This window comes from Suricata suricatta, chromosome 8, assembly GCF_006229205.1.
Source record: "Suricata suricatta isolate VVHF042 chromosome 8, meerkat_22Aug2017_6uvM2_HiC, whole genome shotgun sequence".
In the NCBI taxonomy this organism is placed as follows: Eukaryota; Metazoa; Chordata; class Mammalia; order Carnivora; family Herpestidae; genus Suricata; species Suricata suricatta.
This window is the reverse complement of record NC_043707.1, coordinates 21112777-21131986: the sequence shown is the minus strand read 5'-3', so window position 1 is coordinate 21131986 and position 19210 is coordinate 21112777. Positions and strand designations below refer to the sequence as shown.

At 58.1% G+C, this 19210-nt stretch overlaps 3 protein-coding genes across 11 annotated transcripts; 1 reads left to right on the top strand and 2 right to left on the bottom strand.

Moving 5' to 3' along the window:
* Positions 1 to 602: 602 nt before the first annotated feature.
* On the bottom strand, positions 603 to 3953 carry HIRIP3 (HIRA interacting protein 3). Its single transcript, XM_029947406.1, has 7 exons — positions 3396 to 3953; positions 3198 to 3318; positions 2976 to 3090; positions 1532 to 2739; positions 1263 to 1431; positions 1081 to 1179; positions 603 to 986 (listed from the first exon to the last, which is right to left on the bottom strand). Exons 1-7 carry the CDS (start codon positions 3458 to 3460, stop codon positions 823 to 825), a joined length of 1941 nt encoding a protein of 646 aa, XP_029803266.1. The 5' UTR covers positions 3461 to 3953; the 3' UTR covers positions 603 to 822.
* On the top strand, positions 3220 to 12407 carry INO80E (INO80 complex subunit E). 7 transcript variants are annotated; one of them, XM_029947415.1, is made up of 8 exons: positions 3220 to 4252; positions 4416 to 4486; positions 4712 to 4773; positions 7265 to 7343; positions 7449 to 7560; positions 7945 to 8061; positions 11143 to 11235; positions 11807 to 11892. In XM_029947415.1, the coding sequence occupies exons 1-7, from the start codon at positions 4172 to 4174 to the stop codon at positions 11212 to 11214; spliced, it is 594 nt and encodes a 197-aa protein (XP_029803275.1). In that variant the 5' UTR covers positions 3220 to 4171; the 3' UTR covers positions 11215 to 11235; positions 11807 to 11892. The 7 variants fall into 7 exon arrangements, with proteins under 7 accessions (XP_029803275.1, XP_029803277.1, XP_029803271.1 ...); XM_029947417.1 differs by having other exon boundaries at positions 3235 to 4252; positions 4712 to 4764; XM_029947411.1 differs by lacking the exon at positions 11143 to 11235 and having other exon boundaries at positions 3249 to 4252; positions 11807 to 12407.
* On the bottom strand, positions 12088 to 17892 carry DOC2A (double C2 domain alpha). 3 transcript variants are annotated; one of them, XM_029947409.1, is made up of 11 exons: positions 17760 to 17892; positions 17374 to 17456; positions 15994 to 16073; positions 15695 to 15769; positions 15463 to 15572; positions 13807 to 13933; positions 13664 to 13723; positions 13424 to 13587; positions 13230 to 13311; positions 13042 to 13138; positions 12088 to 12945 (listed from the first exon to the last, which is right to left on the bottom strand). In XM_029947409.1, the coding sequence occupies exons 1-11, from the start codon at positions 17774 to 17776 to the stop codon at positions 12800 to 12802; spliced, it is 1041 nt and encodes a 346-aa protein (XP_029803269.1). In that variant the 5' UTR covers positions 17777 to 17892; the 3' UTR covers positions 12088 to 12799. The 3 variants fall into 3 exon arrangements, with proteins under 3 accessions (XP_029803269.1, XP_029803267.1, XP_029803268.1); XM_029947407.1 differs by lacking the exon at positions 17760 to 17892 and adding an exon at positions 16406 to 16683 and having other exon boundaries at positions 17374 to 17459; XM_029947408.1 differs by lacking the exons at positions 17374 to 17456; positions 17760 to 17892 and adding exons at positions 16406 to 16683; positions 17177 to 17288.
* Positions 17893 to 19210: the final 1318 nt, after the last annotated feature.

Below are 19210 nucleotides of genomic sequence, written 5' to 3'. Positions count from 1 at the left end.
AGAATTGGCTGTTTCCAAGAGGGGGAAAGGAAGATGTAAAAACCAGCTGTCCCCAAGTTCTATCATTATGTTCTTCACAACCTCCTTAAGGCCAGTTTTTCAGACCTTCCCAACTAGGCATTAGGTTAGGATAGCTAAAATCATGACTTGGAGGACCCTGCTGGTCAGGCTGGAGGAAGAAGGTTAGGAGCCACCCTCTGACAGCCTGGTGGCAGACTGGATGGCAGAGTCTGAAGGCTGGAACTTCCTTTGGAGAAACTGGGGTAGGGCAGGGAGGCAATGGGCTACTCCTCACCTTCCTGGCCCAAAGTATAGGGGGTAAGAGTGGAGACCTGTTTTGTTTTGTTTTTTACTATTTTTTAAGTTTATTTATTCATTTTGAGAGAAAGAATCTAAAGCAGGCTCTGTGCTGTCAGCATAAAGCCCTACATGGGGCTCAATCCCATGAATCCTGAGCCAAACCTGAACCAAAACCAAGAGTCAGTGGCTTAATCTTACTTAAGTAATCTCCACCCCAAACTCAGTGACCCCGAGATTGAGAGTAGCTCGCTCTTCCAACGAGTCAGCCGGGCACCCCCAAGTGGGGACCAGTTTTGACCAGGTGATTCAAACAACTCCTTTATTGAGTCTTAAAAACCAAACCCCTGTAAACACCTTAACTGAGAACATGAAGCTGAGAAACAGGACCCAAGCAACTGTCGCTGGAGGCCGCACGGCCTCTAGAAGAAAGCTGCTTCTGCTCCGCAGGCACAGTTGGAATGGGGCTGCGGGCACCGTATCTGCTTTCTACAAGTGGAAAGCCTCCTGGGGAAGGTGAAGAGCTCAGTTACTCTCCCCGTCACTGCTGATGATGCCACGCATATGTGACCAATCTGGGGGTGGGGGCCGGGGCTGTTCGTCCTCTGAGCCCAAAGTCCGGCGGTATAGCTCCCCTGGGGGGTCTGCTGCTCCTGAAGGGTTCCAAGCTGTGCGTCTGCGTGGCCGACCTGGATTGGGGGGCGGGGGACAAGAAAAGTGGGAGATCAGTTGTTTGAGAAAATCCTAGCCCCATCTCTTGGGGAGTGGGAGGAAACCCCTCACCTGAACCACTGATGATGTTGGTAATGTCCAAGGAGGCCACCTCGGCTGCCTCTTCCCGCTGCTCCTTCAGGGCCCGACACTTCTCTAAGGAAGGGTTACCTGGGGCAGAAGAGGCTCATGATCCTCTCTTCCCCAGCAGCCAAGGTCCTCTCCTGCAGCCCCCAGGGCACACCCAGCCTCACCCTTCATGCCCAGGGACTCCAGCTCTGCCCGGAGGACACTGAGGCGCTCCTTGTGTGAGCGGCAGGGGCCCAGAAGCTTCTTGTAGTTGCGATGGGCACCACAGGCCCGAATATAGCGTTTTAGCCTCATCACCGCTGGGTGGTCCTCACTTCGGCGACCAGAGCCAGCCTGGCAAGGAAAAACAGCAGCTGAAGGCCAGACCTTCAGAGTTTGAGACAAGGTCTCCCTCTTCCCTAAAGGTGGTCTCCCAGCCCATCTTCACCCTCACCTTCCTGCCTTTGGATTGCGGACTGCCATCTGGGGAAGAGGAGGAGGAGCTGCGCGGCCGGCCTTTCCTGGAGCTTTTCTTGGAAGAGCGGTGCCCCCTCTCCCCCTTAGGACTATCTCCTGCCTCAGTGTCACTCACTTCCCTCTCTGAGTCACTCTCCTCACCGCTGACACTGCCCACTTTGGCAGTCTTTGCAGCACCTTCAGCTGTTGGTTTCACCTTTGTCCAGCTGTCCTCCGCATCCTCGCCGCTTCCACTCCGCCTTTTCCCACCTTTCCATGGGGTCCTGTCCTTGCCCTTCCTCTGCACTAGGGGCTCCTCATCTTCCCCGATGTTATCCCCCCTGCCTGCTGCTGCCTTTTCCTTTTCTTCTTCCTCGGCCCCCGAGTCTCCCAGCAGTCTGGCTGCCCTGCTTTTCTGCTTACAGTTCCTCTCCTCCCAAGCGGACTTTTTCCCTCCACTGCCCCTGGCTCCAGCTTTCCAGTTCTCCTCCTCTTCCTCCTCTCTGTTCTCTTTCTTCTTGGCTATGGTGTCATCCTCCTCACTGTCCTTTTCACTTCCCTGGTGGCTTTTAGCACCTTTCTTTCCCTCTGGCTTCTTTCTTGTCCTCTGGGCAGGTTCCTCCTCACTGTCCTCACTCTCGTCCCTGGCCTGCTTCCTACTGGCCGAGCTTTTGCCTGATGCCTGTTTATTCTTTGTCACAGGTTTCTTCCTAATCTTGCCTTTGGGCTTCTCTTCCTCCTCACCTTCCTCACTGCTCTCTTCCTCACCTTTCTTTCCCTCTGCCTTTTTTCTTGTCCTCTGGGCAGGTTCCCCCTCACTGTCCTCACTCTCATCCCTGGCCTGCTTTCTACTGGCTGAGGTTTTGCCTGATGCCTGCTTATTCTTTGTCACCGGTTTCTTCCTAATCCTGCCTTTGGACTCCTCCTCGTCCTCCTCCTCCTCTTCCTCACTGCTCTCCTCCTTTGAGACCTTACTTGTTCTGGCAGAGCCCTCTTCCTCCTCCCCACTGCTCTCCACCACCTCCTTCTCTAATCCAGTCTTTGCAGCCAGGTCCCTCTGCTGTTCTTCCTCATCACTGCTCTCCTCAGCTGCTTTCCTGGAGGCTCGCTTTGGACTCTCCTCCTCCACTGGACTGACTTCTGCTGCCATCCCATTCTTTGCTGAGATGTCAAAACAGTCTGGACTGGAGGCTGCAGAGCTGGGCTCTGGAATATGGAGAGAAAAGAAAGTTGGGGTGGGTTCCTCCTGTCCCTTCTCCTTCCACATGGGATTGATTACCTCTGACAGATGGAGGGAAGGGCAACAGAAAACACCCATCAATCAGTTCACCCTGTTTCTGGTTCCCGACTCACTGGCCTTGTGCCCTCATCTAATGCCTTGGGTTATAATACATACACGATCAATACTTTTTGAATGAACCAACTATGCAAAAGTCACTAACCTGACTCCGAGTTGAAACGGAACCTTTTTCTTTCGGGGCCACTGCTGGGGGTGGGAGGCCTCTTTGCCTTCTTGGCAAGATCTAGCCTCTCTTCCCTGGCACCTGTTTCATCCACCTGCGCAAGAGATCAAAACGTACCAAGGTTGCGGTCCCCACCCCATCCCAAGCCCCTCCTCCTCCGCAACAAATCCGGCCCCCCGTGGCCCAGGCTCGCGCTCACACCTGCACTTTAAGCAGCTCTTTCTCCACTAGCTGCTTCAGTGCTTGCTTCTCGTCGGGATCCAGGTGGTCGCGGCCCGCGTGAGCCAAGAACCTCCGCCGCACTATGGAGTGCGTGAGCGTGCTGCGGAGACAGATGTCAAGACGGAGTCCCCGTCCCGCCCCTGCCCTTTCCAACCCCAACTCCAATCTCTAGTGCACCTGAGGTCCGGGCGGCCTCGGAAGAAGCTACGGATAAACTCCTGCATCTCGTTCTCCCGCGCCATTTTGCTCCACCTGGGATTGGTGGCTCCCGCCTTTTTTTTCTTCTCGGCCTCCGTCACCGCGTTTGACAGGAGCTTGCGCACTCGAAGGGTCGTGGCGCGGAGAGCGGAGGAACGGTTGGGGGTCGGTCGCGGGTCGCCCGGACCGAGAACTTTGCCACAAAACTTATTTTCCTCGCGTAGTTGGAGGGTCTCGCGGCTCCTTTTCTTAGGACCAACCGTTTTTTTCAGTTCTCGTTAGGAACCAACTCGGCGCCTGCAACCTGTGTGTGTAACGTAATCTACCGGCGACATTGCCTCCGTTCGTGGTCACAGGCCCTAGCTAGGCCACTGTGATTTCGAAAGACAAGATGAAAAAGGATATCTTCGCCTGAAGCCTAGGAATCCCTGGAGGAAAGTCTTGCGGCTTCCGATTGCTAAGCACATCTAGAATCAGTAAACGTGTCTCCGGCGTCCGCCATCTTTATGACCTCATCGCGTCGCTGCGACGCCATCTTCCGCGTAGCCCCTGGAAGCAACGTTGCTTTCCCGGTGTTCCCTAGGAGGGCAGCCCCTGTGGTTAAGATCCCTGGGAGCGGGGGACGCTGGGAGTTGTAGTCCCAGCGGGCCCAGCCTTTCGGAATCTCCGGAAGTGGAGGCGTGAGAAGCCGGGCTGAGTGGCTCCGGGTAGCGGGACGCCCGACTGCTGCTGGGGCACTGCTCCCGGGGCAGGTCATGAACGGGCCGGCGGACGGCGAAGTGGACTACAAGAAGAAGTATCGGAACCTGAAGCGAAAGCTCAAGTTCCTCATCTACGTGAGTGGTGGCGTGAGAGGTTGTGGGGAGTGAGGCCTGACGCTGGTAGGACCTCAGTTTACCCGTGTGTAATGGGGAATGGAGTGAACCGTCCCCAGGTTCCGGGCCCCTTTACGGGTGGCCGTTGGCTCAGCGACCCCCCGCCCCCTTGCCTGTGATACAGGAACACGAGTGCTTCCAGGAGGAACTGAGGAAGGCGCAGAGGAAGTTGCTGAAGGTGTCCCGGGATAAGAGGTGGGACACGGTGAGGGTGGGGGGACAGGGGGGAGGGGGAATGCCTGCGGGGGATGCGGCTCCTGCGAATCTGCAGTCGGACCCTGTCCTTGGAATTGGGCTACTAATGCAGGGCGCCTTCCTTGGGGACTGTTGCGAGGATCCAACGGGCCAGCTAGAAGGGACTGGGAGAAATGTTACTGAGATGGCAATAAACACTCTTGTTCTCCCCGCCTCTTCCCTTAGTTTCCTCCTAGACCGACTTCTGCAGTACGAGAACGTGGACGAAGATTCTTCTGGTGAGCAAGGTCGTGAAAAATTGTTGGAGGACATGGCTCCTGGCACTTTGGCCCGCCTCCTGGGCCCCTCCTTATAGGCTAGGAGGCTAATAAAACCTCCCGTGGTTCCTAAATCTGTCGCTTGCCCTCCACCTCTACCGTTCTTCACTCCAGCATTTATTGCTTTGCCCAGGGGATACAGTGGAATTTGCGTTCTCGTTGGGGGTGATAGGAAAGCAAAAGCAACTATGATCTTAGATGTGAAAGGAGTAAAGTCAGGGTTGTGTGGTAGTGATTGGAGCGGAGCAGCGGTTGATCAGCTTTTTCTGGAAAGGGCCCGGTAATAGATCGTTCGGGTTTTGCAGGACTGGGGCAGCTACCGACTTCTGCCGTTCCAGTGCAAAAGTAGCCTTAGGTAAATAAGTGAGCTTGGATGTGTTTCAATAAAACTGTATTTATGGATCCTGACATTGGAATTTCATGTAATTTTTACACGTCATAAATAGTCTTTTTTTTTTATTCCCCGCCCCCAACCATTTGAAAATGTAAAAGCCATTCTTTGCAGATGGTGCAAAAGCAGATGACAGGCAGCATCAGCAGAGTGCTCAAGAAAAGCCCTTTTCAGAAAGTAATGTTTGAGCTGGGACCTAGGTAAGAAGCAGAAACCAATCTTGGGAAGATAGAAGCGAGAGATTTCCAGGCAGAAGGAATGGCAAACGAAGATGCCCTGAGGTAAGAATGGGCCAGGTTGTCTGAGGAGCAGAAGGGCTGGAGCACTTAGTGTTTCCAAACTTTGTTCTGAGCTCTACTCAGTCCATTAAACCTTCCCCACACACATACTTACTTATAAGACGGCTTAATGAAACAATGTTAAGATCATTGTATACAATTTGTTTTCATGGTTTGTAGTCTTTTTTTTTTTCATTTCCTTTTTTTTTTTTTTAACTCAATGCTGGTTGCAAACCAGTAAATTGACTTTATGGCCCCACTAATGGATTGAGACCCACAGTTTGGAAAAGTACAAAGGTGGATATTTGTGGTCCTGTTCCAGGGTGAGGTCCTGGAACTCATTTGAAATACAGTTACCTCTCCCCCGTGGTGCCTTTAAATGCTGGTTGGGAGCAGGGGTGGGCAAACAACAGTCAACCAGGCCGTTTGCTTTCGTAAGTAATGTTTTATTGGAACACACGATGCCCATTTATTTATGTCTGACAGGATGGCGCATGATAGAGGAGAGCAGGGAAATAGGCAGGTGCCCGCTCTTGTAGGTCAGGGCACAACATTTGGCTCTTCTTCTTGTTTCTCATTGTCTACCTCTTCCTTCCCTGAGATCTTCCAGTTCCCTTTCTGTTTGAGGGGGACTTCGGGACAGGAGCTGTGGGAAAAACAGCGTGCGCATGGTCACAGTGGAGTAAATCTGAGGGGTGAGAGCCACAGCTGTCAGCCACCACTCATATCCCGGAAAAGCCCACAGTCTGGTCAGGGAGACACCCACGCACAACACATCTTAGCACAGTGTGAGGAAAACCATGACAAGTGAGAGTAGAGAGTTCTGGGAGAGCCAGCAATTGACTGAGCCTGAAGCATTTACATGCTTCTTAAAGGGTCTCTGTGAGCAGGGAAATGGGGAATAGCATATGATCACGGCTTTCAGAGTTTTTTCATTTTTTAAGTTTCTTTAGTTTGAGAGGTGGGGAGGGGCGGAGAGAGAAGCCCAAGCAGGTTCCACACTGTTAGCACAGAGCCCAGCATGGGGCTCAAACTTACAAACTGTGAGTTCATCACCCGAGCTGAAGTTGGACGTCTAACCAACTGAGCCACCCAGGCGCCCCTTATCAGCCACTTGTAAATGGACCGTGGGCCTTCTAGGCAGAACTGCAGCCCTGGGAGATGAATTTCTGTTTGAGGAAATGGATGGGCATGATGGGAATAGTACAGTTTGGTTGGGAGACCAGAAAGGTAGGTGGAGACCAGATTAAGAAGCACTCCGAACGCTTGCAGGCAGTGGGGGGACGTCACCAGGAAGGCCGTGCTCGGCTTGACCTTTAGATTGTTCTGGAGTTGAAGTACATGGTGGGTGGAGGGAGAGGTGAGACTGCGTAGCAGGCGGCCTCACCTCATAAAGGCGAGGGGTATAAAGTGGTCAATGGGTTTAGAGATGTGGGTTCAAGTCCCAGCTCCATGCTTTACCCTCTGAGCCACAATGGCCTCATGTGGAGAACGGACGCAACGCCCTCATCTTCCTCCTCGGACGGTTATGAAGACGGAGTGGCGGTGACCCAGAGCACTCTCAGAGCCTGGGACACAGTTAAGTGCTTGACAAATATGTCATGATGGAGGAGTCCAGGCAGGAAGTCCGTTGTCAAGGACATTTCAGGAAGCTCGAGAGGCTGTGGGCCTTCCAGAATAGCGTGTATGTGCCGGCTGGGGAGTCTGGGCCCCTTCCATAGAGTGGAGATGGCACCTCCCTGAGGTGGACCGGGACCACCCCCCGCCACTGACCAGCCCTCCCCCCTCACAGACTCAGATGCCACTGCATCTTCAGATAACAGCGAGACAGAGGGCACTCCCAAGTTGTCGGACACGCCAGCCCCCAAGAGGTGAGACAAAGGCATCTTTCTTCTCTGGCGGTGGAGTTGGGGGAGGGGGCACATCTGGACCTCCGAGCTGCTTCTGACCGTCCCCCTCCCCTGTCCTTTCTCCAGGAAGAGAAGCCCTCCACTGGGGGGGGTCCCCTCCCCCTCCAACCTCTCTCTGCCTCCTTCAACAGGGTTTCCCCTTCAGGCCTCGGGGGCCCCCTCCCCATACCTGAGCTCGGTGAGTTGGGGTCAAGGGTGGGAAGTGTAAGTGAGATGCCTGGGAAGAAGGTGGGCATCGTTTGGGCAGATGGGCCTTGTGAGGGGTGAGGCCGGCCCAGCCTTGGGGACATCTGTCTGGGTGTGACTGGCAAGCGTCCCTTGGAGGAGTATGAGTCTGGGCTGCCCACTTCTCTCTGGTGTAGGCATGGGGGACTGTCGTGACTGAGGAGAGCAGAGCTCAGGACAAAAGTCCTGCTGCTGTCCCCTCCCTTTCTGTTCTCAGGAGCCACACTCATCACCATCTCTTGTTTTTCCATTCTTCTTCCTGTTTGCGTTTCTTCCCTTCACCCCCCACCCCATCCACTCCATTTCCCATCTCCATCCCCTTGACTCCCGCCTACAGCTGGCTTCCCCCCCCTACCCCCCATTCCCGTCTGACTACCTGGCCCTGCAGCTGCCCGAGCCCAGCCCCCTGAGGCCCAAGCGGGAGAAACGGCCCCGCCTGCCCCGGAAACTCAAGGTACCCTGATTGGGGGATGCTAGGGAGGGGCCAAGACGGCAGGAGGACAGCCAGCTGAGGGAGGCTCAAGGCAGAGGCTGGGGCCTGTCCAAGATCCTCCAGGGATTGATACAGGGCTGCTGGGGGCCCAACCTAGGGCTAGGCGCCAAGGGCTGGGACAGAGAAGTGCTGGCCCACAGGCTTGGTGAGGAGAAAACTGAGGGCAGGACCAGCCTTGTGGGAGTCAGAGTGAAGACTCATGGAGGCCAGTCTCGTTTTTCACGGCTGTTCTATGATGCCAGGCAGTCCCAGGGGACGGGCAGAGTTGTGGGCAGTCAGGTCAAGCTGCACCAGTTGAAAACCACGTGGCCTTGAGCAGGTCTCTTGGACCCTCTAGGTCTCCAGTTAGCATCTATAAATGAATGAGGGACGAAGAAGGGTTGCTGGAGTACCGGCTACATACGAGCACTGTTCTAGGTGCTGCAGATGCAGGAGTGAACAAGAGAGACCGAGATCCCTGTCTTCACGAGCTCCCGTTCTAGCAAGAGAGGTGGGGAGTAGACAAATAGGTGCCGGTGCTGAGACATGAAGCCGCGCGAAGAGAATGGGGCGCTCCCGGGTAGATAGGCGCTGGCGGTTACCGGGGTCTGGCTGGAACGGTCTTTGGTCAGAGAGGCTTAAGAGAAATGAGAATCAGCCATGCGTCTCTCTGAGAAAGTGTTCCAGGGAGAACAGCCAGTGCAAAGGCCCTGAGGATGGGGGGGGGGGGGGGGGGGGGGTGTGTGTGTGTGTGTGTGTGTGTGTGTGTGTGTGTGTGTGTGGGAGTGTGTGTGGCTTGTTCAGAGGCCAGTGGGTCGGTAGGTGGGCGAGTGAGCAAATCAGAGAAACAGTGCAGGGGCCAGATTGTGGAGAGCTTTCTGGCTCTCATAAAGATTTTACTTTACCACGAGTGAAGTGGGGAAGCCATTGCAGAAGGTCAGGCAGAGGGGAATCTGCTCCGATTTCCGTGGTTTGCTGCTGTGGGCAGAGTGGCCCGGGGAGGGGCTGGGTCAGGATGGAAGTGGGGAGATCTCTGAGGAGGCTCCTGCCATGAAGCAAGTAGAGCCGCTGAGAAGTGGTTGTTGGAATGATTTCAAAGCTGGAGCCATGAGAAGAGCAGCACAGGCTGTGGGAGAGAGAAAAGGCCAGGGCAGCTCCAGGGCGAGGGGCCTGAGCCACGGAAGAAGTGGGCTAGCCTGTCTCCGGGACCGGGAGGTCTGGGGGGAGGAGCAGCTTTGGGAGGGAAGATGCGTTTGGTTGTGGATGCATCGAGATGTTGGCTGGAAATGCCAGCAAGGCAACAGGAGAACGTGAGTCTGGGGCTCATGGGTGCGTGTCCTGATGTCATCGGTGTGGAGGCGGGCACAATCGGTGAGTGAGAACGTGGATGGAGAACGGAGGAGAGATGCCCAGGAGAGGTGGGGGCACAGAAGGCGCAGCGCCCTCCCAGCCCTGAATCCAAATGGAATTCCGACTGGACTGGGTAGGACAGCTTTCAAACTGGGTAGAGTGTAGACACGAGGCCCTGGAGCCAGAAGCATGCTGAAATGTGGCGATGAGGAGTGTGTGAGTCTGGAGTTCACATCCCAGCTCTACCTCTTACTCCCTCTGCGACCTTGGCTCTTGAGCCTGAAAAATGGGTGGGTAATGGGTGATAGTGCTCACCTGCCATTTTCCTTGGCAGGGATTTTGCTCCTGGTCTGTAGGGTAGGATGGTGGAGAAGGCAGGGGTCAGGGAAGCCTGGAGTGGATGGGTAGGGGTGTGGCATGGCGGTTTAAGGCTTTTAAAGTGCTGGGTCCTGAAGAGCTGAGTTCCGACCAGAAGTTCGCGAGAAGGTTGGTTGACTGAGGGCCCAGGATCAGTGGCTGTGGTGGAGGAGAGAGTAAGTCAGGGAAGGCCTCAAAGAAGAGGTAATATTTGAGCCCAGGGAACATGAGATTTGGAAATTGCAGGCTGAGCAGGAGTAGAAGGAAATGCAGGGACATAGGGGAAGAAAGACCGGGATGTAGCGAAAGTATTGTTTGGGCTGACGCAGGAGTGAGAAGAGAGGACATCGAAGAGAAAGACGGGGTGAGGGGGGGCCGCAGAAGGCCTGGTGCCCAGAGCCAGGATGTCCTGTAAACCGAAGATGGAAGCAAGTCAGTAAGAGCTTGGGCCTCAGTCAGTGGGTTGGAGTCCCAGGTTCTCTACACACTCTATCCGTGTGACCTTGGGCGAGTCATTTGCTCCTCTGAACCTCCGCTTTCTTCTCTGTTCAGTGGGGTTGGTGTAGGATGAAATGAGTTAAAGGAGAGAAAACAGCCCAGTGCCTGGTCCCTAGTAAACTGTGGGTAAACAGCTCCTGGTCACACAGAGGCAGTCACTGAGTAAGGCCAAGCAAGTATGGGACAGGGGGACAAGGGTGGGGATCCAATGGTGGCAGCCAGAGGAGGGAGGCCTGGGCCTCCTGTCTGTCACCGGTCCCGGCAGACTCCTGTACCCGGAGTAAAAGCCCCCTCTGGCCCGCTGCTACCCCGAGGACGCCAGGGGCTCCCTGAGAGGCAGAGTAGGCCATGAGGGCTGAAGGTGTGGAAGCAATCCAGGGGCCACTGTAAAGACACACATAAGTGCTTCTTACCACCCCTATCTGGGGCCAGACAGGACCCTGCCCTCTGAGATCCCAGGAACCCTGTGCCTTAAAAGTCTCCCTTTGCAAGTCTCGGATTCCTCCTCTGGCCCATGGCCTCCTCTCCCTCCCGAGGTGGTTGGAATGATCAGAGACCCTTCATGGCGATCACCTGGCACGGAGCAGGTGCTCTGTTTAAACGTGCCCATGGGCAAAGGGTGAGGCCCCCAGAGCTCTCTTCAGGGAGGACGCCTGGCAGGGGTGAGGCTGGAGGGTCAGGCAGGACAGAGGCCACCTCTCAGCCTCAGAGGATAAAGCAGGACTTCCGGTAAATAGGAAAAGGTCCTCCAGGGGGAGGGACTGGCCTGTGCTCAGGCACGCCTTCCCACCTGTCCCAAGGGCAGCGAGGAGCCTGGCCCTTGTGCGGAGGAATGACGCGCGCAGGTTTGTGTTGTAGAGAGCTCACTCTGGCTGCAGTGTGGAGGAGGAGCTGGCTCTGGGAGAGGCTGAAGGCAGGGAGTCCAGTTAGGAGGCTGGGACCGTAGCCCAGGTGAGCTGTGAGAGGAGGGCCTGGCATAGGCCCGTGGCTGTGGGGATCCCAAGGAGGGGCCCCTCCAAGATAGAAGAGGTAGAACCCTCCCACGGCGGGCGGGGCGGCGAAGACCTCGGCCACCCTCCGCCTAACCAGTGAGTCCCGAAGCAGGAGGGAGGAGAGGAGGCCAGTGCTGGCACGTGGGGTCTGGGATGCCCAGAGGCGGGCCGCCCCTGATCGGCTCTAAGTGCTGACCCAGGGACAGCTGAGGGCCTCCCTGGAGAGGGCAGGGCCAGGCCTTCCCCTCCTGGTTTCCTGCAAGACCCCTCACCACCACCACCCTCATCACCGCCTCCATCACCACCCCTCACCTCCATGCACTTGCTGGTTTGAGACTCAAGGGGCTGAGGTGGGGCAGCCCCCCCTCCTCCAGTTCCAGCATTGGCTGGCCCAGCTGTGTCCATTACCCCTTGAATGAGCCTTCACCCCCTTCCCTGTCCCCCGAAACTGCCTTAAGAGGCACCGCCAGCCCCCTGAAGGTCTGGTGCCTCCCTGACCAGCCCACCCTTGTTTCTTCCCCCTGCTGCAGATGGCGGTGGGACCCCCCGACTGCCCTGTGGGAGGGCCGCTGACTTTCCCAGGCCGGGGTTCCGGGGCTGGGGTGGGGGCAGCCCTGGCCCCACTGCCCCCTCCCAAGATGCCTCCCCCCACGATCCTGAGCGCCGTCCCTCGGCAGATGTTCAGCGATGCAGGCAGCGGGGATGACGCCCTGGACGGGGATGATGACCTGGTGATCGACATCCCGGAGTGACCCCCACTCTGGCCAAGCCCCTGCCCCGCGCCCGATGCCAGCACACGCGAGCCCCCAGCTTCCGCAGGCACGTTTATTGATGCCCAGTTGCCATGCTGCGGCCACGGACACACTCAGAAAAGGCGTAAACATGCACGAATGTCCCCTGGAAGGCGGGTCCCCGCTGGGGGTAGTGGGGTGGGAGCAGAGGCCCTGCGCTCACATCCCAGCCCCAGCCAGGGGACAGTTATTTAAGTGAGTGGCCAGGAGCATCTGCCACCTCTCGGAGAGGCAGAGACCCTGCAGTGGCCCCCCCACTTAGGGCAGCTGTACAGGGCTAGGTTGGTTGGTTGGTTGGTTTTTAACAAAGATTCTGTATTAAAGGAGTGGCTCTCTTGTTTTTGTTTTTTTTTTCTCCTGTTTTGGAAGCATTCTCCTCCTCCAAACCCCCCCTCCGAATCCTACCTCCTCCCTGTGGGCCGAGGGGGACGGGGGCAGCCTGGAGAGGCAGGAGTGAGGAGCGGCCGCCCCCTGCGGGCGTGCCCAGGATGGGTGTGTGCATATTTGTGCAATAGCGAGTCAGGCGGAAGTTTGCATATGTGAACATAGATCTCCACGGTCCCTCACAAGAAGACAGACCCACGGTCACGCAGACTCTCACAAAATAAGACAGGTAGTGGGGGGCGGGGCTTCCACCCCGTGTAAACGTGCAACACAACTCGTGCGAGGGTTGGGTACTGGACCCGGCCCCACGAGGGGCAAGGGGCCCGTGCTGGGCAGGTGGTGTCCCGCTCAGGCTGAGGGCAGAGCCCCGGCCGCAGGGGGCAGCTCGCTGGTCAGGGTGTGCCAGCGTTCCAGGGCTGCATCCGGCTGCTGCAGACAGTCACTCCAGTGCTTCCGGGCCTCTCCCCGGGCCCCGGGCCCCAGGGACACGCCACCTGTGAGGGAGGGAGAGGTAGGCAAAACCAGGGCCCATCTGCCTGCCAGCCCACCCCCCAGCCCCATCAGCACCACCCAGCAGGCTCCCGCCTCACCGATGAAGTCGTTGGACTTGCCGATGTCATAGTCCCAGACTGTGACTTCCAGAGTCTTGGTGGCCAGAGCGGAGAGCTCCATCTCATAGAAGAAGTCCTGGGGCAGAAGCAGGCCATGTCTAACCTGAGGCCCCGCCCCTGTCCTGACCCCCAGGCCCCTTGATTTCTCTGAGCCCTGCCCCACCTACCTCATTAAATTCCGGATTGAGAGTCTTCTTCTTCACGCACGTTTTATGCTTGGATTTCTTATCCACGTCCGGCCTCAGGTACCTGCCGAGGAGAGGGTGGCTGAGGAGCGGGGCAGTCAGGGACAGCTCGGCCCCCAGATGAGGAGGAGGAGGGGCGGAGGCCAGGCTCTCCGGGGAGGAAAAGGTGGGCTCACGTCTTGACATAGGGGTCAGAGTAGCCGTTGACATCCATGGCGGCCAGATGGGCGCAGCGCACGATGCGCACCAGCAGCCCCCGGCGCCGCGAGCTGTAGCTGAGACTCAGCAGGATGCGCCCGCGCTCCTCCAGCAGCCCAGGGCCCTGCTCCGCCTGCTCCAGCTGTGGGCCGGACACACGGGTCAGCCTGCAGCCTCGCCACCTCCCGCCCACACGCAGTCCCTGCCAGGTGCCTCACCTCCTTCAGGTAACAGGAGATGCCCCTCAGCGCCGCTGACATGGAGGAGGGTGAAGCCAGCTGAGGGAGCAAACGGAAGGTTCTGGAAACTGGCCTCCCCGGGACCCACTCCCCCCCACCCCGACCCGGCACCCCACACAGACCGGGACCTGGCGCTCAAGACAGATGTTAAAATGTTTCTTCTGTGAAGGCTTGAGGCGGCGGAGGGGTACTCTGATCTCCCCAATGAACTCATTGTGGCTCAGCTTGTCCTCGTCACACACGGAGATCCTGGCGGGGAACTGCAGGGTCAGGGCTGCAGTTCCTGGTGTACCTGAGGCTGCTCCAGTGTGGGAGAAGCGTCCTCCGACCAAACTCTGAGCACCTGAAGCCAATGCTAGCTGTACCCTAAATAACTCTGCACCTCGCATGTCTCATGGGCCACGAGGTGAGCACCAGGCCCGGAGCTGGAGAGGGGTGCTTTGATCTTCCCTGTTCCTCCACCCCTCCCCTTCCAGCTGCCCAGGCCATCCCTGGTCCATCAGGACCTGTACCGCGACTGTAGGAAGCCCTCACTGTGGTAGGAGACCCACTACCCTCCACTGCCTCCACTCAGAGCCTGGGGACAGGATCCGACTGGACATGCCCAGAGCATGCACTGGTGGATGTGGGTCACTGAGTGTGAGGGCTAGAAGGGCCCTGAGGAGCCTAGGGCAGTCGGACAAGGATCCCATACCTCCTCTGGCATTCCTGTCCTTTTCTGCAGGGGGCAGGGAACCAGCCCAGGAGGGACGCAGGAGCCCGGCCATAGAGAAATGATTGCTTTTAGTCCCATGCATCCCCTTCTGCAGCCCCCTGCGCTTTCTTGTGTCCTGACACTCTTGAGGAGCTGTGTCATGTAGCAATATTTATATCCCAGCTCTGCCACTTACTAGCTTAGCTACCTACATGACCTTGGACCAGTCACTGAACCTCCCTATACCTCAATACCCACTTATAAATAGAGGCAGTGAGTACCTACCTCCTACAACTATTAGGATCAAGGGAAATAAATATAAAGATACATAGCCCAGGGCTGGGCACTGGTGAGCACTCAGTTATTGGGCCTATTTCTCTCCCGTCTGCAAGATGGGCCAGCCTTCCTGGAGTCGGCCTCCATCCTCCCCTCCAGTCTGCCTCACAGCAACATCAGGGGGATCTCCTAAACAACCCTGACCATGCCCCTGCCCCAGGGCAAACCTTCCCCCGGTTTCCCTGTTGCCAAGGACACCGATAAAGGTCTCCCAAGCCTGGGTTCTGCTGCCTTTCACTCAGCTCGGACACTACACTCCCCACAGCTCCACCTCCTGGGATAATGGAGCACGGTTCCTCTCCTGATGGACGTTAGGGAGATACAGGCAATAGAATGGTTGCTCCCCAAGTCTGACTTGTCAGCGGCTCTGAGGAGGGGTCTTGGTGACCAGAGAAAGCTTCCGAGAAGAGGCATAGCCTCAGATTGTGAATGGGATTTAGGCTGGCCCAGAGAGAGGAAGAGGGGAGCACGTTCCATGGAAGAGACAACAGGCAAAGGTCAAGAGCCTAGAACCTGACCAGTCCGAAGATGGCAATCCTCTGCTGGAGTAGCAGTAGGAGGCATCTAGGGAGCAGGAATGCCAGGGGAACATTCTGACCTGTGCCGAAGGGGATGGGGGCCATAGATTGTTCTTGAGCGTCTGAGAGGAGCTTAATGAGGCAGCTCAGTCAAAGAAGGTGCCACTGACAAGCTGTCCCGGAGGACAGCTGAGCTGGAAGCCTTAGTAAAGGGAGAATGGAGCGCTCACCTGAGCACCTTGTGGGTGATGTCATCATCTGTGATCCCACTGTACGTCAGATCCTCATTCCACACGGGATTCAGCGTGTTCCTCTGAGTCTTAGTTTTTAGCTTATTGGCCTGAGGTGTGAGGACAAACGTTCTCAAGACATGTCCCCCAGACCCACGGAGGCTGACGGTAGGGGAAGGTAGGGGACAGACCCACAGGCCGGGTCAGGCTAGGGGAGGGAGGTGGACATTACCTTGCAGGCTCCAGGCAACAGGTGCAGCTTGACATAGGGGTCGGCCAGGCCATTGAAATCCATGGGCTTGAGGCCCTGCAGAGGAGAGGAGGCAAGAGGGCTGTCGGCTCCCAGCCCTCCCTCTCTCCCTCCCTCCCTTCCTCTGCAGAGTGGATCCCTAGGAGGTGGAGAGTCAAGAAGGGTGCTGGGCGATAGGGGTAGGGCGAAGGGGTCCAGCCTAGGGAAGGGAGGGTGGGAAGTCACCCCTTCCAGGGTCAGAGGCAAACAGGGCCAGGGCTTGGGGGTCAGGGAGTACCCACCTTGGCCCTGAGGATACTACAGTGCAGGGTGCAGGAGGCCTGGTCGTAGAGAAGGTCAAACTCCAGCATGCCCAGGGCGGCTGCAGAAGAGGAAAGAGTCCGTGTGTGAAGACAGGTGTGTGAGAGACCGGTGGGCAGACGCGCTGTTGTGCTGGCGGGGAAGGTGTGTGCCCGGCTGTGTCTGTCAGTCTGCAAGTGTGTGCGCGAGCGTCTGGGTCCCTGGCTGGGCCGCTCCTGGGGCTGTGTGGGTGGTTGTGTCTCAGCAGAAATATTGAATATTGAGCCTTGCCGAAACTGCAGCCGTGGTGGGCCAGCCTCCCTAACACGCCTAGCAGGGCCTCAGCGCCTTTCCACAGCCCTGAACCCCCACCCCCCCATTAGCCCCCGGGGCCCTTCAGGCCCCCAGACTCACTGGTATCATCTGAGTCGTAGCTGTCCACCTCGGCTCCCTCCTCGGGTGTGGTGGCCCCAAGGAGGGCTGCAGGGGGGGCCAGGGCCAGGGGGGCCAGACGAGCAGGGGCCTCCCTGAAATCCCTGCTCCCGCCTTCGGGTCCTGGTCCCCGGCGGGGGAAGTAGTCAGAGATCTGCCGGATGGGCCGGATGGGCCCAGGGCACACGTTGATGGCCATGTGCTCCTGGATGTTAATGGTCATGCGGTCGCCCCTGCGGCCCCTCATGCAGGACCCTTGGCTGCGGAGGGAGGTCCAGGAGAGCATGAGCCCAAGGCGGACTCTCATACCTGCTGTCTGCTGGCTGATTGCCATGCGGCAACCTCCCCAGTTGGTGGGGCCCTCACCAGCCTCCCTTCCCCGGTGTCCAGGGAGAGGGTGGCCCGTGCCAGCTGGTGGGCAGGCAGGAGACCTGGGCCCTCCTGACCCAAGCCTGCCAGTCCACCCCCTTCCCTCCCCCCATAGGTCCTAGCACCACCTCAGCCATGCCCACATATCTTTGGATTGCCCCTATGTCATCTTCCCAGCTCCTGCCCCTCATCCTGGTCTGCCATCTGCCCTGCCAGGTCTGCCTGTCCCTGAAGCAGCCCCACAGGCCCCCTCCCCTGTCTCCCGTAAGCTCTGTCCATCCCTCTGCACCAGGCGCTTGTCTGGTCCGGGTGTCACCTTCCCCTCCAGGCTTTCATTGCCCCACTGTCCGTTCATTCAGCCCCAGGACCGACCTGCCCGCTTACCTTTTTGGTCCCCCTCACCCTGGGCCCCAACCCGAGGACCCCTGCCTCTGACGCCTCCTCCTGAGACTGGCTCTCCAAGAAGAGCCAGAAATTGCAGCCTCCCGGGAGCGAAACAGCCCGGCGGCACACAGGCTAATACACACGCTCGCAGTCACCCCCACGCGCCCCCCCCCCCGCGGCGGCCCAACCCTCTGCACCTGTGTCTCTGCCTCCAACAGGTGCCCAAGCACTGGGGGGATGGTGGGTACAGGCTGGGCGGTGGCGGCCAGCGATTCCGGGGCTGCCAACGAGAAGAGCGCGGAGTCCGGTGGTGAGAGCCGAGAGGGAGGGAGGGAGAGCAGGAGAAAGTGCGAGGAGGAGGGGGTGAGCGAGGTGGAGGCGAGGAAGCAGCCGGCGCTGGCGGCGGGAGGCGGGGAGGGGCGGCCGGAGGCTGGGGAGGGGGCGGGACTCTCCCGCCAGCGTCCCCCGGGCACACTCAGGGGAGCACGCGAGTGCGCACACACACGCGCACACACACCCACGGGCACTCCCGCGCACACGCCTGCGCCCACGTGCGCACGCTCGCACACATGCACAAACCCACCCCGGAGAACTTCGCATGCACACACTCGGAGACACACGGGCTCCCTGCGCCACTGGGAACCGGCAGCGAGAATTGCCCGGTGTTTCCCAACTCCCCGGAGACCCGGGCCTCCGCCCCCGCGCCAGCGCCGAGCCCGCGGCCCTCCCTCCCCTGTTGGTCTCCTCGTTTCCAGGCGGGGTCTGCGGGGCCAGACCACCGCCTGGTTGCCATGGCGACGCCTGCTTTTCCTCCTCCTCCTCCTCCTCCCTCCCCCCCCAGCATCTTCACGCCCCTCCCCCACGGAGAGCGAGCCGAGGAGGGAGTAGGTAATCAGGCCCTCCCCTCCCCAGACCCGTAGGGGCGGGGCTTAGAGTTCCGCAGTGACCCAAGGGTGGGCAGGGGGAGGGGCTCTGATCCGCGGCTGTCGCTGGCCTGGGATCTGGGGGTCCCCGGGCCAGGCTGGGGAGCCTCACTGTCTGAGGGAGGAAACAGGTCGGAGGCTGTGGTTTCCCTCGCACCTCCTCTCTGTGGCTGTTCAGGCGTCCCTCCTTTTGGCCCAACCCAGCCTCCAAAGGCCGGGTCCGCTTCTCAGGGATGGCATCTCCTTTGGGAATCCACCCTCCCTCACCCCACCCTCTGCCATCTCCAATTCTGTCCATCAGGCTGGAAGGGGCCTCTGGCTTCCTTCTGAATGCCCCTTCCTTCTGAATGCCCCCGAGCTTTGCGATTCAGCTCCACACCCGTCTCCCATTTCCCATCTGAACCCTGCCATCTGCCTGTCAAACCCCAGCCTCGAATCTTTGCTCTTCTTTGCCCCAAACTCATCATTTACCCCGCCCACCCCAAGACAGAGTCCTCAGAGTCCTCACAGTGGCCTTCAAGGCCATTCAGCCCAAGACCCTGACTTCTCCCATCTTGTCACCTCCATGACCTGTGGCTGGCTGGAAGGAATGTTACTTGCACTTCCTAGAAGACACCTAGATCCCTGAGGCATCTGGACCTTTGCTCACAGGACCTCCACTGCCTGGAAGACCTTCCCTTCCTTCAGGGTCATCCTAGGAGCCTTCCTGGAGCATCCCCACCGACCCCCCACCCCAGCTCCTGATGTGCTTAGACTCAGTTCTCATCACACTGGTTTGTCATGCCTGTTTACAGTTCTGTCTGCCCCCCCCCACCAGGGAGTGCCATGGAGGCTGCCCCAAGCAGCACCTGGCACTAAATCAGCCTCCCTAAGTGCTGTGATTTAGAAGAGAAACGTGGCTGCACAATCATGTGAATATACTTAACAGTACTGAACTGTAGCTTGCAAATGGTTAACATAGAAATATTGTTGGGGCGCCTGGCAGGCTCAGTTGGTTAAGCATCCGACTTCGATTCAGGTCATGATCTCATGGTTCATGAGTTCAAGCCCCACATGAGGCTCCATGCTGACCACTCAGAGCCTGAAGCCTGCTTTGGATTCTGTGTCTCCC

Bases quoted from the DNA above. Each gene is read 5' to 3' on its own strand.
- HIRIP3 (XM_029947406.1), bottom strand. From the start codon at position 3,460: ATGGCGCGGGAGAACGAGATGCAGGAGTTTATCCGTAGCTTCTTCCGA. The intron at 2,740-2,975 runs GTTAGTGACTTT...TCCATATTCCAG, and splicing joins CCGTTTCAACTCGGAGTCAG to AGCCCAGCTCTGCAGCCTCC. The intron at 1,180-1,262 runs GTGAGGCTGGGT...CTTCTGCCCCAG, and splicing joins GGAGTCCCTGGGCATGAAGG to GTAACCCTTCCTTAGAGAAG.
- INO80E (XM_029947411.1), top strand. From the start codon at position 4,172: ATGAACGGGCCGGCGGACGGCGAAGTGGACTACAAGAAGAAGTATCGG. The intron at 4,253-4,415 runs GTGAGTGGTGGC...CCTGTGATACAG, and splicing joins AGCTCAAGTTCCTCATCTAC to GAACACGAGTGCTTCCAGGA. The intron at 4,487-4,711 runs GTGGGACACGGT...CTCTTCCCTTAG, and splicing joins AAGGTGTCCCGGGATAAGAG to TTTCCTCCTAGACCGACTTC.
- DOC2A (XM_029947407.1), bottom strand. From the start codon at position 16,670: ATGAGGGGCCGCAGGGGCGACCGCATGACCATTAACATCCAGGAGCAC. The intron at 13,312-13,423 runs GTGAGCCCACCT...TCTCCTCGGCAG, and splicing joins TCTGACCCCTATGTCAAGAC to GTACCTGAGGCCGGACGTGG. The intron at 13,139-13,229 runs GTAGGTGGGGCA...CTTCTGCCCCAG, and splicing joins TCAATCCGGAATTTAATGAG to GACTTCTTCTATGAGATGGA.